The following is a 16,702-nucleotide window of genomic DNA, read 5'->3' on the forward strand; positions in this document are numbered from 1 at the left end:
TATCCTTACTGTGGACGAGTGTGGGGTGTAGCAAGATGGCGGCTAAGGAACGTCACTTCCGTAGCAAACTGCAATGGGTCGCCGAATATGTCATTACACCGGCTCATCAGGAACTGCCCAAAATGTAAACAGTGGGGTTTATTTACTAAAACTGGAGCACTCAGAATCTGGTACAGCTGTGCACGGTAGCCAATCAGCTTCAACTTCAGCAATAAAACCTGGAAACTGATTGGTTTCTATGCAGAGCTGCGCCAGATTTTGCACTCTCCAGGTTTAGTAAACCTCCCCATGTATATGGCCAGCTTTAGGGTTTACATAGACTTTAAATCTAATGGTTCAACATAATTACAGGCAATTAGCATTTGTTTTTCTTGTAACAAATTTACTACATTCACACTCAGAACATAATATATTTGGAAGTAAGAAATTCTGCAAGAAAGAAGATCTGCGCCTACATTCACAAGGTATGCATTATTAGAACAGTATGATTTCTAGCCAGCTATTTGTAAGTCCTCCAGACAGTCAGATAGGAACATGATCTGAATTACTATGCATTATCTGAAGGCTTACCATGCATACCAAATACACAGCAAACTACCTTTATCTTCTTTCCTAGGGCAGCATTCACTAATTGATCAACGCACTAAGAAGTTTCAGATCATGTACAGAATAAAATCATGACAAACTGCCAGTAATGCAGTAGAATAAAATGATGTAAGCCTAGGGAATAGAAGATTGGATATATATCACAGGTAACATTAAAAAAAGAAAATCAAACCACAGAAAGGATTCTCAAAATGCTGCTGCATGGGAGGATGGGGTTCAAGCCTAATTTTAGCCTAAACTAAAAACAGAAAAATCGGTATGAGGGGCGTAACTTCCCTTAGTTTAATAAGTTCCTTGTGCTGATCCTTCTTTTAGGAAAAATTGTGTTTCAAGACCCCACATCTCCCCCGCCGTAATCTTCTGGTGTGGCATGGATTAATATAGGCAAAGGGTTATCAGGAGCTTGGATCAAGAAAGCTCTACGATGCCCACCCTTTTTTTTCTTCCAGATCTGTCATTCATGAAAACCATACTAAGGGGTCCTTCACACAGGCGTGTCCGTATATACGGAGCCCGCTCTGCTCAGCGGAGGATCGATCCGTCGTTCCCCACTGAGCAGGCAGATGACAGGTCTGTCTCTACACACTGTGCAGGGATGGACCTGTCAGAGCGCCGCTCTCCCCTATGGGGGAATCGGATGAAGATGGACTGCAGAGTTGTCACCCCATCCAATCCGCAGACGGACGGAAAAATAGGTTTCTGCTCCATCACACTTTTTTTTGGATCGGAGCGGGTCGGATGTCACCGGACATGTCACTGCTGACATCCGTCCCTCCATAGACCTCTATGGATGGAGTCTATCCGTTCAGGTCCACCTAAAAAACTGACAGGCGGATCTGAACAGATCGTCCGTGTGAAAGTGGCCTAAAGCTTCTATGAACGTGAGACAGGCAGACCTTCTCCATTCAGAAATCCAATCACACTAAACCCAGGTTCACACTGACTGCAGGAATGAAATCATGTGAGTTCAGCTGAACTCACACAATTTCATTCCTGCATGTCAGTCCCAAATTTGGGGGCGATTTCGGGGACCTCTGTGTGGATATTTGCACAGATATCAATGGAAATCGCACCCCAAAATCGATAAAACTAGCAGAGACTACTTTTGGGACACTGCCATTGCCGCCGATGTAGCATGCGATTTGGAATGTCAAAGCGCATCAATGTGAACCAAGGCTAAATGTAAGTTATGTCCCTTTTGTTTCTGTTTTTAATTTTAGCTAAACGTAGGCTTTAAAGAGGAAGTAAACCCTCCTAAACATGTTTAGCTTGTTAGATAATACTTTTCTCAGGCAGCTGATCGCTGCCTGAGAAAGTGAACTTACTTGTCACATTTTCGAAAAAACCGCCGTTTACATTTCTGTGACGTCAGCCGCGCTTGCGCAGTGTGGTCGTGCGAATGCGGCGTATACTGTATTGCCGACTTTCATCTTCCTGCCTCTCTGCCTTTTTTTAATACGAGGCATTCTCCTCATTGCGGCAGAGGAGAAGTCTCGCGTTGCAATCGAGGCTTGGTTAGGATTTCTATTGACGCTACGGCGCATGCGCGAGATTTCCGGAGTGAAATCTAACTAAGGGCGGAAATGACGTCCGGAAAGGACGTCAAAGCCAGAATTTGAAATGGCGCGGGCGATACCCGGAAGGGAGATATTTTGGAAACGATAAAAAAAGGTATTTACAGCGCTCGTTTTGAGAAATAACATATATAGGATGAAGGCTGATGTACAGTATTAGAGTAACAGTAGAAAATTGGAATTTTTTTGGGCGGGTTTACTTCCTCTTTAAACTTTAATTCCAATTATAAAAAGTAGTAGTACAAGGCCAGTAATGCAGCTATGATCTGACATATGCAGGCCTCACCTCTCACACAAATAATGTTTGTTAAGGATGCAACAATACCACTTTTTTGACACAGAGTACCAATACTTGACATCATGTACTCGCCGATACCAATTACCGATACCTATCCCCTACCAAGAGGGGTGGTTTGGGAGGTGGTGGGGGGATTGTTGTTTGGGAGCCAGGTGATGGCAAGGTAGCTGAGGGTGGGGTGAAATAGGGATTGTGGGGTGGGAGAGTTTAGATGTAAAGGGCTGTGATCCCTTGGGGGGGGGGGGGGGGGGGTTAGGATTATTGAAAGACATGGGGGCAGAGGTGACTGCAGGCACGGCACAGGAGACAGTCAGGGGCCAAAGGCACGGCACAGGAGACAGTCAGGGACCAAAGGCACGGCACAGGAGACAGTCAGGGACCAAAGGCACGGCACAGGAGACAGTCAGGGACCAAAGGCACGGCACAGGAGACAGTCAGGGACCAAAGGCACGGCACAGGAGACAGTCAGGGACCAAAGGCACGGCACAGGAGACAGTCAGGGACCAAAGGCACGGCACAGGAGACAGTCAGGGACCAAAGGCACGGCACAGGAGACAGTCAGGGACCAAAGGCACGGCACAGGAGACAGTCAGAGACTGCAGGCATCATGCAGCAAGGAAACGCTTGTGGGCTGTTAGGATGGGCGGGCCTGCACCTAGCGATGCCAATGGGAGGAGGAGGCGGGGAAGGCACTGTCCAGAGGGGAGGAGGTGGTCCGCTCCCAAGCGATGTCACTTCCAGTATCGGAGCATTTTCGCGAGTACCGATACTCACGAAAATGGCTAATATCGGCGCCGATACCAGTACATCCCTACTGTTTACACACACACACGTTCGCAAGAAGCGATGAGCCAAGCGAAAATGACTAAAGTGCATATATATTTTGTGAGCGGGGAACAGGTAGCAGGTACAAAAGCTCCTTGGGATAAGCAGTCTCTCAGGCACAGATACCAAATCCAAAAGTGAAAAACCCGTGCTCTGTTGATTTGTGATATTTACAAGTCTACATACGGGTGCTGTACAGTGTCTCAGAAAACAAACAAGAACAATAATAGCAAAACAAAAAGAGCCGGTTCACACAGGGGCGACACAGATCCGACTTCAAGTCACCCCAAGTCACCTCATGTCGCACAACATGTAGAAATCAATGTAAGTGAATGAGAGCCGTCTTAATGCACACTACTGAAGTCGCGTTGCCCCTGTGTGAACCGAGCCAAACCTAGCTGTGTCTCAGCAATAACTATATAAACACATAGGCCCTAACAGGTTGAGAAAGCCTACTGCTTGTCAGCTCCCACATATACAGCTTGTAAGTTTTTACCAACCTCTTGTTCTCACAGGCAAGAGTTGTCCCATTCCCAGGCTGAGAGCGTTGGCTGTCTCAGGTGAGTATAAATTGGCCGTGGGGAGAGGACCAAGATCCAAACTGGATCGTGGATCCGAGAGCTCTAAATGTGTATTAGAGGAACCTGGGAGCAGTGTTAATTTAGTCGACTAAAATTACTAAAACATTTTAGTTGAACATATGAATACTATTTTAGTCGACTAAAATATGGCTAAAACAATTTAGATGACTAAAATATGACTAAAACTAAAAGCCATTTTAGTCAAAAGATTGACTACAACTAAGTTGCAATTACTGAAATGTACTGGAGATTTAGTCGACTAAATATAACTAAAACAACTGAAGAAGACTAAAATGCCATTTTAGTCCTAAGACTAAAATTAACAATGCCTGGGAGATGTATAAACCCCAGACAGGACTTTTCCCAGCTCTCTCAGGGATGCTCTGCTATATTCGCCCGCCCCCCCCCCCCCCCCCACACACACACACACACACACACACCCCAGGGTTGGAACACCTGTGGCCCCACATGAGTGAACAGAGCATCTACATTCCCCATCTCAACACTTGGTCTGTATTTTACTTTGAAGGAGTAATCCTGTAGAGCCAAAAAACACCGGTTCACCCGTCAATTGGTCTCCTTTTGGGTCATCCATTTCAAGGGAGCATGGTCCGTTATTAAATCAAACCGGCACCCTAAAGAATAATACACCTTAGCGCATCCAAGGCCCACTTTATGTCTAAACATTCCTTTTCAATGACTGTATACATTTTATCATGTTCACTTCATAGACCTTTCTGCTCAGGTAACACCACAAGATGTTCTTCCCCATTGTGTACCTGTGACAATACTGCCCCTACATCAGACATATCTGTCTGAACCAAAACATCCTTGGAGAAATCAGGGGAGTACAGCACTGGCTTTGCACAAAGTATTCTTCAGGATTTAGAAAGACCCCTCTGCTACTGTGGACCATTTCACCATTACAGAGTCTTTCCCTTACCCAAGGTCAGTCAGTGAAGCAGCTAGAGTTGCAAAATTCAGGGTAAACCTTCCTTAGTAACCTGCTTCTTGTTTGTAGGATTTGGCCACTCTTGGATGGCTTCTACTTTGTTTAACTGAGGTTTTATAACTCCACGGCCAATAGTGTAGCCCAAATACCTGGCTTCCTCTAAACCAATAGCACTTTTTTTGGATTCACTGTAAACCCTTCCTAGGAGAGCTTGAAACAAACCACCTGGGCTCAAAAACGCAGTCTTTTCTTTAGCGCTACCAGTCAGGGGTATTTGCCAATATCCTCCGGTCAAGTGCAAAGTGGTCAGATAGCGACCTTGCCAAGTCTGTCTATAAGTTTGTCTACCCCGGGCATTGGGTACGTGTCAAACTTCGTCACTGCATTGAGCTTTCTGAAGTCACTAACCACTTCCCGCCCTGCCTACCAAAATGTGTGTTATTACAATGCAAAACCCCCATCTAAGGTTGATAATGGGAGTATGTGCTTACAGAATGATATGCACATTGCAAGTGAGAACATTGCTTGGAAAAGCACAAGTACAAAAATTCATTTTGCACATATATAATAAAAAGCATTAAAGGATAGGTTCAGCTTTGGGAACATGTAACATGTTCTCGCTCCTGCAGTGGCCTGTCAATCCGAGCATTTAGCATAACAGCAGTATGGAGAAAAGTTCCCTGTACTAGCTGTCATAATTTGGAAACTGCATGGCGGTACGGGGCTCCACCCGTGAATGAACAAACTACCAGGGTGCTGTTGAGAGTTTTCGTAGTTCATTGATTCTTCTTGTCATTGTGTCATTTCCTGTCCATATAAGGTAGGACTGACAGTCTACAGGAACCTGAGCTTGCACTTGTGATCTGCTGATCGCATGGTGCAGTGCTTTCCAGGCTCCTTAACCACTTCCCGCCTGGCCTATATCAGAATGGAGGCCGTGAAATGGTTCTGTTAACCTGACTGGGCGTCATATGACATCCAGCAGGATAAGCCGTGATCGCGCTCCGCATCTCCCATCTAGGTAAAGAGCCCCTGACGGAGGCTCTTTACCACGTGCTCAGCTGTGTCCAATCACAGCTGGTCACAGTGTAAACAGGAAAAGCCATGTATTATGCTGACAGATAGATGTGAGTAAAGGAGAGCCGATCGGTTGCTCTCCTGAAAGAGGGGGGTCTGCACGGATTGATTATCAGTGCAGCCCTCGAGGATGCCCACTAGAGCAAACCAGGCATAGCAATCATTGCCCATTAGGGATAGCACTCTGTGCCCATGAGTGATGCCTGACAGCGCCTCTGATCAGTGCTTCCTATCAGTGCTGCCCACTGGAGTATTTATTTTTTGCTAAACTAGAAAAGATCAAAATAAAAATGTTTTTCTTTGTTTGTTATAAAATTTTGTTTTCTCCTTCACTGATGGGGACTGATGATGCTGCATTGATATACAGAATTTAGTGGCACTGATATGCATCACTGATGGGCACTGATCGGTGGCACTGGATAGGCAACACTGATGAGGAGCTACTGATCGGCATTACTGATTGGCATCTGAAAGGCACAGAATCTAGAGCAGCTGTGCATGGCAAAAGAAAATCAGTTTCTATCTTTAGCTTGTTCAGTTACTTTGTCTAAATCGGAGCCACTAGAGGCTGATCAGCTGACAGCTTTAAGATTTACTGTTGCTGAACAGAGAAGAAAGCAAAAAGGAATGATAAAGAATGTTTGGAGGGAACACAGATTAGGGAGGGAGAAAAGAAAAACAGGAGAAGTGACAATACAAACTCTGCTGCCAGGGACTTACAAACTTACAAGCATAGTGTCCTATCTTATCTTCCTGATATTCTTTTTTTTCTCGCTCAGTAATGGCAGCCTGTAAAGCCTCGCACACACAGGACGAACATCGGCTGTCGAACAGGCATGCTGGAAAAACAGCAGCCAATGAGCATTGGCAGTCTCCGTGTCAGAACACAATAGCTCAGCAGGGAGATTGTTGTACTAACATTGGATAGTTATTACAGAGAGCTCCTCCCGAGCTCACAAATTTTCTTCATACAGCACTCTGGGTTGAATGAAAAAAAACTTAAAGTGTTTACCAGGCCTAAAAGGTTTTTTACCCTAATGCAGGGGTTGACAAATTTGCTTGGAATCTAGGAGCCAGCTAAAAAAAGTTAGGAGCCAGGTCCGTGACGGCGATCTGGACCTGTCCCTGGCCTGACATGGAGACGAGTGAGGGGAAGATAGCCCCCAGCCCCCCACCTGTCTCCAAGTCATTGCCCATAGCTCTTAGAGGGACATTTTTAAATTGCATTTTAGTGTAAATATGAGATGTGAGGTCTCTCTGACCCCAGATCTCATATATAAAAGAGGACCTGTCATGCTTTTTTCTATTACAAGGGATTTTTACATTCCTTGTAATAGGAATAAAAGTGACACACATTTTTTTTTTTTTTTTTTTTTTTTAAAGAACAGTGAAAAAAATAAAAATAAAAGTTAAAATAAGAAAAAAAAATTGTTTTAAATGCGCCCTGTCTTGCCAAGCTTGCGTGCAGAAGCGAACGCATATATGAAAGCGGTGTTCAAACCACACATGTGAGGTATCGCTGCGATCGGTAGAGTAAGGGCAATAATTCTAGCCCCAGGCCTCTTCTGTAACTCAAAACGTGCAACCTGAAGAATTTTTTAAACGTCGCCTATGGAGATTTTAAAGGGTAAAAGTTTGTCGCCATTCCATGTGCGGGCGCAATTTTGAAGCGTGACATGTTGGGTATCGATTTACTCGGCGTAACATTATCTTTCACAATATAAAAAAAAAAAAATTGGGCTAACTTTACTGTTGTCTTTTTTTTTTTTATTAAATAAAGAAATTTTCCCCCAAAAAAGTGCGCTTTTAAGTCCGCTGTGCAAATATGGTGTGACAGACAGTATTGCAACAACCACCATTTTACTCTCTAGGGTGTTAGAATAAATAATAAAAAAAAAAAAAAATATATATATATATATATATATAAAATTTTTTTTTTTTTTTTTGTTTAGGGGTTCTAAGTAAAGGGATGGAGAAAGACTGGCCCATTAGCATTGTTGGTTGTAATTCCAACGGCCACCACAAGAGGGCGCCAGATTCCAGAAGGAACCATAGGATCACAGAAGGCCTCAAAGCCGGGGGCTCAATTACCGGCCGCCTGCGGCGCGACCCGACGCGATCGCGCGGGGGGGGGGTCCACGGAGACGGGATACCCCCAGCTATGCTGCCCCAGGCGCAAGGTCGCTGATTCTAGTCGCCAATGCGACCTGGTTTTGTCGAGCACTGCCCTAATGCATTGTCTGCAGTAAAGGATAAGTTCACCTTTTGTATATACACCCCATATTCATGGTGTAATGTGTAATAACATGTTATGAACAGACCAGCCCCTTCAACTGTAAAGGCAGACTTTTATCCTAATGCCTTCTATGCATTAGGACAGGGCTTGACAAATTTGCTTAGAATCTAGGAGCCAGCTGAAAAAATTAGGAGCCAGTTATTTAAATTCTCTGCCCAGCGCCCAGAACTGCATGTCTGGGGCATCAGACAATAAGAATTGCTCATGCCTGATGCCAAGAGAAAAAGACCATATTCAAAAAAAAAAAAAAACTTTAAGATTTTGCAAATAAGTTTTTTTCTCCTTCACTGGTGTGCTTTGATAGGCTGCACTAATGGGCACTGATGTGGCGGCATTGAGGTTGGAACTGATGGGCACTGGCAGGTGGCATTGCTGGCCACCAATAGGCAGCACTGAGGTGCCACTAATGGGAACTGGCAGGTGGCACTGATGGGCAGCACTGGCAGGTGGCATTGATGGGCAGCATTGGCAGGTGACACTAATTGGCAGGCGGCACTGGCAGGTGGCACTGGATTGCACTGGCAGGTTGCACTGCTTGGCACTGGCAGGTGGCACTAACTGGCATTGACAGGTGGCACTAACTGGCACTGGCAGGTGGCAATGGGTGGCACTGACAGGTGACACTGGCAGGTGGCACTGATTGACACTGGCAGGTGGCACTAACTAGCAGATGGCATTGGCATGTGGCAATGGGTGGCACAGATTGGCAAGTGGCACTGGATTGCACTGGCAAGTGGAACTAACTGGCAAGTGGAACTAACTGGCAAGTGGCAGGTGGCACTGGATTTGCACTGGCAGGTGGCACTGGATTTGCACTGGCAGGTGGCACTGGATTTGCACTGGCAGGTGGCACTGGCAGGTGGCATTAGCATGTGGCACTAACTGGCACTGGCAGGTGGCACTAACTGGCACTGGCAGGTGGCAATAACTGGCACTGGCAGGTGGCATTGACAGGTGGCACTAACTGGCATTGGCAGGTGGCACTGGATTACACTGGCAGATGGCACTGATTGGCACTGGCAGGTAGCACCAACTGGCAGATGGCACTGGATTGCACTGGCAGGTGGCAATGGGTGGCACAGATTGGCAGGTGGCACTGGTTGGCACTGGCAGATGGCACTAGCAGATGGCATTGGTAGATGGCACTAACTGGCACTGGCAGGTGGCACTGGCAGGTGGCACTAACTGGCAGATGGCATTGGCATGTGGTACTAACTGGCACTGGCAGGTGGCACTAACTGGCAGATGGCATTGGCATGTGGCACTGGCAGGAGGCACTGATTGGCATTGACAGATGGCATTGGCAGGTGGCAATAACTGGCACTGGCAGGTGGCAATAACTGGCACTGGCAGGTGGCAATAACTGGCACTGGCAGGTGGCAATAACTGGCACCGGCAGGTGGCACTGGATGGCACATGGCACTGACAGATGGCATTGGCAGGTGGCAATAACTGGCACTGGCAGGTGGCAATAACTGGCACCGGCAGGTGGCACTGGATGGCACATGGCACTGACAGATGGCATTGGCAGGTGGCAATAACTGGCACTGGCAGGTGGCACTGGATGGCACCGGTAGGTGGCACTGGATGGCACATGGCACTGACAGATGGCATTGGCAGGTGGCACTAACTGGCACTGGCAGGTGGCGCTGGCAAATGGCATTGGCAGGTGGCACTAACTGGCATTGGCAGGTGGCACTGGATTGCACTGGCAGGTGGCAATGGTTTACACGTGGCACAGGTTGGCACTGATTGGCAAGTGGCACTGGCTGGCACTGATTGGCAAGTGGCACTGGATTTCACTGGTTGGCACTGGCAGGTGGCACTAACTGGCACTGTATTGCACTGGCATGTGGCACTGTTTTGCACTGGCATGTGGCACTAACTGGTATTGGCAGGAAGCAATGGCAGGTTTCACAGCCAATAGTGTAACTGTGAAACTGAATGCTCCCTGCAGTGCTGCACTGTGTCAAACTGTATGGAGAGAGAGGAGCTGGCACATTCAGCGTGATGTCAGAGGTGGGCGGGACCTAGCAGCTAGCCAGCCAATGATTGGGCTGCTTAAGAAAGGGGAGGGGCCACATACACATATCCGCCCGCCCAGATCCCATCCCATTGGCTGGTGTTGGAAAGCAGGGTCCCGCCCACCCCAACATTCGGCCTCAATTTTGACAGCTCCTCTCTACACACAGTTTCACACACTGCGGCGCTGCTCTGCCAACAGTGTGTGGAGAAGGAAGGAAGATGTCAGAGGCTGCTGGGACGCTCTCTTCCTGCTCCATCCCGACTACCAGACAGTGCTCTGTGTCTGGAGGCACCAGACACAGAGCAACAGAGGCACCTGTCAGTGACAATAAATCAGGCACAGGGCACAATTTCTAGTCGCAACAGCGACCTGGCGCCTGGGATTTGTCGAGCCCTGCATTAGGATAAAAAGCTTGCTTTGTGCAGCACTTACCTGAGCCCCATCTCTATCCAGCAATGTTGCACAAGAGACTTGGCTGTCCGGGACTCTCCTCCTTATTGGCTGAAACAGCAGCATGGCGCCATGGGCTCCCACTGCTGTCAAAGTCAATGACAGAGAAAGGGGCAGGTCGAGCCGCAGTTTCATGTTTGAATGGACACACACAGAGCAGCAGCAAAGCTGCTTCCATAGCAAGCTGCTTGCTGTGGGGGCAGCAGGGAGGGGCCAGGAGAGCCGAAGAGTGACCCAAGGGGAGGAAGATTGGGGCAAATCCACTGCACAGAGCAGGTAAGTATGACATGTTTGTCATTTTTATCCAAAAGAGAGGGTTTAGTTGTGCTTTATGTTTCTAATCAACCGCCAGAAGCTCTACCACCCTTCATGACCAGGCCATTTTTTTTGCGATACGGCACTGCATTACTTTAACTGACAATTGCACGGTCATGCAACACTGTACCCAAATAAAATGTATGTCATTTTTTTCCCCACAAATAGAGCTTTCTTTTGGTGGTATTTGATCACCTCTGTTTTTTATTTATTTTTTTGCGCTATAAACAAAACGACAATTCCGAAAAAAAAAAAAAAAAAAAAACACTACTTTTTTTTACTTTCCGCTATAAAACATATCCATTTTTTTTTAATCAAATTTCTTCATATATTTAGGTCAATATATATTGTGTTACATAATTTTGGTAAAAAAAAATCCCAATAAGCATATATTGGTTTGCGCAAACCTTCTAGCGCTTACAAACTATGGGCTATATACTGGATTTTTCTTCTTTTATACTAGTAATGGCTTCAATCAGTGACTTATAGCAGGCCTGCGATATTGCAGCAGACGTTCTGACACTTTGTGGTAACCAATTACACTAATACAGTGATCAGTACTAAAAATATGCACTGTCACTGTACTAATGACACTGGCTGAGAAGGGGTTACCATCAAGGACGATCAAAGAGTTAAATGTGTGCCTAGCCAGTGTTTGTGTGTACTATTTGTGATGCTTTTACTATGGGAAGTGATCAATTTTATTACCTGCTTTCCAGGAACACAGAATTCTATCCCTTCCCACTTCAGGATGAAGCTGGACATCCATTGTCCGGCACCCACTGATTGGCTTCTGCTCTGATAAATCACAGCAGAAGCAGCGCACCCCCCTACCCGGAGTGCAGAATCACATATATATGTAGCGGCGGCTCCTGAGCACCCGCTATTTGTTTTTCATAGTTAAACGTTACCTAAACTGCAGTTTGGTTTGGGTTTTATTTGTCTAAATTGGACCTCTGTATCAGTCTGACTGGACCATGAGATGTTCAGCCTGGCCACAGGGGGCACTGTCTCTTGGGGCAGGCGTGGAACTAGGGTCTGGTCAGGCACTTAAGTTACTTTTTTTCGGAATCAGGTCAGTGGGAGTGGCCCTCTCGCTGTGCCCTCTGGGAGAGGGTATTTGAGATGCAGACGTCATGTGGTTTGGGGTTTCCGGTCCAGTATGAAGTGTCGATTACATGGTCCTGGTCCTCCTGCTCAGCCCCCAGGAAAGCTATGGTCTGGGGTGCGGATCCACCCAGCTTCAAAGTCTCGGGGCTGGCTAGCCCGAGGCAGGAAAACTAAAAGGAGGATTCTGAAGTGGTTGGGTGCCGTCTTCGGTTCGGGAGAGACCCATTGTACTTTGAGCATTCTAGGAGAGGACTCTTTAGAAGAACACCACGTATGGATTGGTTTTCTTAACAAGAGCCTGGAAGGGCTTTAGTAACCGAGAGAATCCAGTCGTGTGGATATCGCTAAGCAGGCTGAAAGATCCAGGTATCCTACAAGTGTTCTAAAGCTTAGTTTCCCTACATGTTCTGCAACAATGTCTGTGACAAAGACTTTGTTCCTGAGTAAGCACCTTGTTGGCTGCTAGGCCTTGTGAGAGAGGGACTGTCCAACCTGATTGTTCATCCAGCTGCGAATGGCTATTCTCTGGATGCAGTCAAAGCAAGCAAGTTCTTTAATGTTTTTGGACTTTGCAATAAGAGTACCTGGACTTCCTTTCCCAACCCTCTGATCCTAAGTTAAAAGACTGTTTAATTGATTGAGTTTTGCAAATAAATCCATTCAAGTGGATCTGTAGTCAGTCTCTAGTTAATGGGCTATTTACCATGGGACATCCCCTAGACGTGCCACAAGGTGAAAAGAAGGCAACGGTAAGCCCAAAAATAACCAGCAGCTCCTTCAGGGGTTAGTTTTAGTGGTATATATATATATATATATATATATATATATATATATACACATACACACTGTAGGTGATTCTGCACAGAGCGGCCATCCTGTAGCTGTAAATCTTCTATGGGGTGGTTGGTGAGCAGTTAAAAAACAATCAAGCAGGCTCCTTACTGCACAACATGCTATGTCTCCTCTGTAATACAACATATTGACCTGCCTGACAGTCTTCCTTTGAATGTACACTTAGACTCGGTTCACACAGCGACTTAGCCGCCTGACAAGCCACGTTCCATTCTGTACCATGGAACTGTTCTAATAGGAGCGAATCAAGTCGCTCCCACTTAGAAAAAGGTTCCGTACTACTTTGGGGCGACTTCAGAGAAGCTTGCATTGACCTCTATACAGAAGTCATTTTGCAAGCCGCGCTGAACGGGGCGCTCTGAAGCCGCCCCTGTGTGAACCGGGACTTAGCTGTGCTGATCCTAAGGATAAGCTCAGGCATGTTCGTAAACAGCACGTGCAGAGCCCGCCCGGAAGTTGGCAGCGCCAATCACAAACAGTGAGACATTGTCCCAATGCGGGGCTGGAGAGATCGGAAATGTCTTACTGCCTGTGATTAGTGCAGTGCCAACTTCCTGGCGGGCTTTGTAAGCGCTGTTTGCAAACACACTGAAGCGCATCCTTAATCCTGAGTGCAGAGATGACTGAACTTATCCCCCACCAGCCAATTAACACAGCCGTATCCCAGCACCAGGTACACCACTGAGAGGTAAGTATTGCTGACTTGAATTCTTTATGCTCTGGAAATGAAAGGTAGAAGCTGATTGGTTGCAATGCACAGCTACTCCAGTTTTGATACCTTCTATTTGGAAATTATTTACCATTCATATAATTCATTAACCTCATCCAATGCACATCGTGTGTGTTTACCTCCGTCACACAACACACGTGGGATGTTCTCCCATCCCTCTGGACATGACACCTCATTTATTACACACGTCCCCACACACAGAGACATGATAGCAGTGCTGACACATACACCCAGTCACAGCCCTCTGCCACTCACCTCCACTACGCCCCATTCCCGCTGAGACATCCCGGCCAAACACTACAGGAGCAACGAGAGGAAGCTGCACCGCCGTACCAACACAAACCCCACCGGATGTGACGTTCCTAAACCGGAAGATTAGGAAAACAATAGAGATGGCCATAGAGGCTTCTTTACAGCGACCTCTATGGCTCGTAGGGAAATGTGCATGTGCGACACGCTGTATGCGAGAGATCTGTGCCGTCAGACATATGGAGAGGAGCCGTAATCATTGTTGTTCAGATATAAGAGATCGGCCAAAAGAAAAACTTGTGTTAGAGAAATATGATGTCGGCTTATTGCAATAATAGTTTCCTGTCTATTATACTAATCCGATATCTGTTAGTGTGTGCGGTGCCGGGTTTCTAAGGGGGCAAAAGGCGAAACTGCCCCCTTGCCAGAAGCCCCCCTCTCTATACAAAAATATATCACAGAAATATTAACCCTTTGATGCCTAAGGTGATTTCTGACATTTGTTGCTTACAAGTTAAAATCTGTATTTTTTTGCTAGAAAAAACCCAAACATTAGATATATTTTTTTTTAGCAGAGACCCTAAAGAATAAAATGGCGAATCTTGCAAAATTTTATGTCACACGGTATTTGCGCAGCAGTCTTTCAAAAGCAATTTTTTGGGAAGAGATACACTTTCATGAATAAAAAAAAAATGAAACAGTGAAGTTATCCCAACTTTTGTATAATGCGAAAGATGATGTTACACAGAGTAAATAGATACCTAATATGTCGTTCTTTGAAATTGCGAACAATTGTGGAATGGCGACAAACTGCAGCACCTAAAAATCTCCATAGGCGACGCTTTAGCACAGTTCGATACAGATAACAGATTCATCATGAAATAACAATCTGTGTTTATTGAACTTGTATCATAACAGTCTATTCATTCACACAGGCAACACGACTTCCAGCACGACTTTGGGAGGCAACTTGGACACGACTTGAGTGTGAATCACAGCGCGACTTACAACACGACTTTAATGTAAAAAAAAACGGCATGGGTTCCCCTTCAAGAGCATACTAAGCCCTTCGGGTCTGGTATGGATATAAAGGGGAAGCCTGCGCAAAAAAAAAAATGGTGTAGGGGCCCCCCTCAAAATCCATACCAGACCCTTATTCGAGCACGCAACCTGGCAGGCCGCAGGAAAAGAGGGGGGCGAAAGAGCGCCCCCCCCTCCCGAACAGTACCAGGCCACATGCCCTCAACATTGGGAGGTTGCTTTGAGGTGGCCCCTCAAAGCACCTTGTCCCCATGTTGATGAGGACAAGGGCCTCATCCCCACAACCCTGGTCTGTGGTTGTGGGGGTCTGCGGGTGGGGTGCTTATCAGAATCTGGAAGCCCCCTTTAACAAGGGGACCTTCCTCCATCTTCTTCTTCCTCCGATCCTCTTCTTCCTCCGATCCACTTCTTCTTGGTCCGGTGTTCTAGTCCGGCATCTTCCTCCACGGTGTCTCTTCTTGGTTCTCGGGCCGCTCCGCGCAATGGGAGGCTCCCGCTGTGTAACGCTTCTCTTCTTCTGACAGTTCTTTTATAACTGAGGGTGGGGCCACCCGGTGATTCCGCCCCCTCTGACGAATGGAACCGTGTATGCGAGAGAACTGTGCCGTCTGGCATTTGGAGAGAAGCCATAGTCATTGTTGTTCATATATAAGAGATCAGCCAAAAGCTGATCGCATGGAACCGTGCGTCAGAGGGGGCGGAGTCACCGTTATAAAAGAACTGTCAGAAGAAGAGAAGCGTCCCGAGAACCAAGAAGAGACGCCGTGAAGGAAGATGCCGGACAAGAACACCGAACCAAGAAGAATTGGATCGGAGGAAGAAGAAGATGGAGGAAGAAACCGAAGGATGAAGAAAGGAAGAAGAAAGAAGATGAAAGAAGACTTTAATAAAGGAATTGTCAAAGACTGTCTCCTGTCATTTTTAACACTTTTTTGTCACTTTTTTGGTGAAATGGTAGTTTTCTGTACCCCCTTACCATTTCACACAGGGGGGGAGGCCGGGATCTGGGGGTCGCTTTGTTAATGGGGGCTTCCAGATTCTGATAAGCCCCCTGCTTGCAGACCCCTGCCCGCGGACCCCCACAACCACCGGCCCGCAGACCCCACAACCACTGGGCACACTTTCTTGCCCCCCCCCCTCTTTTCCTGCAGCCTGCCAGGTTGCATGCTCGGATAAGGGTCTGGTATGGATTTTGAGGGGGACCCCCACGCCATTTTTTTGGGGGCGTGAGGTTCCCCTTAAAATCCATGCCAGACCCGAAGGGCCTTGTATGGATTTTGAGGGGGACCCCCATGCCATTTTTTTTTCTTTGGCACGGGGTTCCCCTTAAAATCCATGCCAGACCTGAAGGACCTGGTATGGATTTTGAGGGGGACCCTCACACCATTTTTTTGGCACGGGGTTCCCCTTAATATCCATACCAGACCCGAAGGGCCTGATATGGAATTTCCGGGGACCCCCACACATTTTTTTTTTCTTAATTATTTTTTTTTTCTTAATGCTAATGCTAATGACCTGTGTGCAATGCAAATAGCCTTTAAAAAACCCATAGAAGACGTACAACATTAGAATCCTACTATAGCTTGTATTCGACCGGGAATGTATGATTGCAGCATCATAAGTGAGTTTCGCTGCTCCATTGAATCTTCTTTAAACATTCCGACAGACACCATAAGCCTTCAATGACAGATTCGACCGTAATTCATTTGGATTTTTGGAC

The 16,702-nt window shown here is 46.6% G+C and overlaps 1 protein-coding gene across 1 annotated transcript in view; it reads right to left on the reverse strand.

Moving 5' to 3' along the window:
- The window catches only part of PLRG1 (pleiotropic regulator 1), a 97,918-nt gene extending 83,858 nt beyond the window's left edge, over window positions 1–14,060 (reverse strand). The window contains exon 1 of the mRNA XM_077477071.1: window positions 13,948–14,060. Coding sequence (XP_077333197.1) covers window positions 13,948–13,977 — 30 coding nt within the window. The 5' untranslated portion in view covers window positions 13,978–14,060. The remainder of the gene's footprint in view (window positions 1–13,947) is intronic.
- Between the last annotated feature and the right edge of the window lie 2,642 nt (window positions 14,061–16,702).

This window comes from Lithobates pipiens, unplaced genomic scaffold, assembly GCF_037356315.1.
Source record: "Lithobates pipiens isolate NorthernLeopardFrog02 unplaced genomic scaffold, aLitPip1_a1.2 Scaffold_13, whole genome shotgun sequence".
Taxonomy (NCBI): domain Eukaryota; kingdom Metazoa; phylum Chordata; class Amphibia; order Anura; family Ranidae; genus Lithobates; species Lithobates pipiens.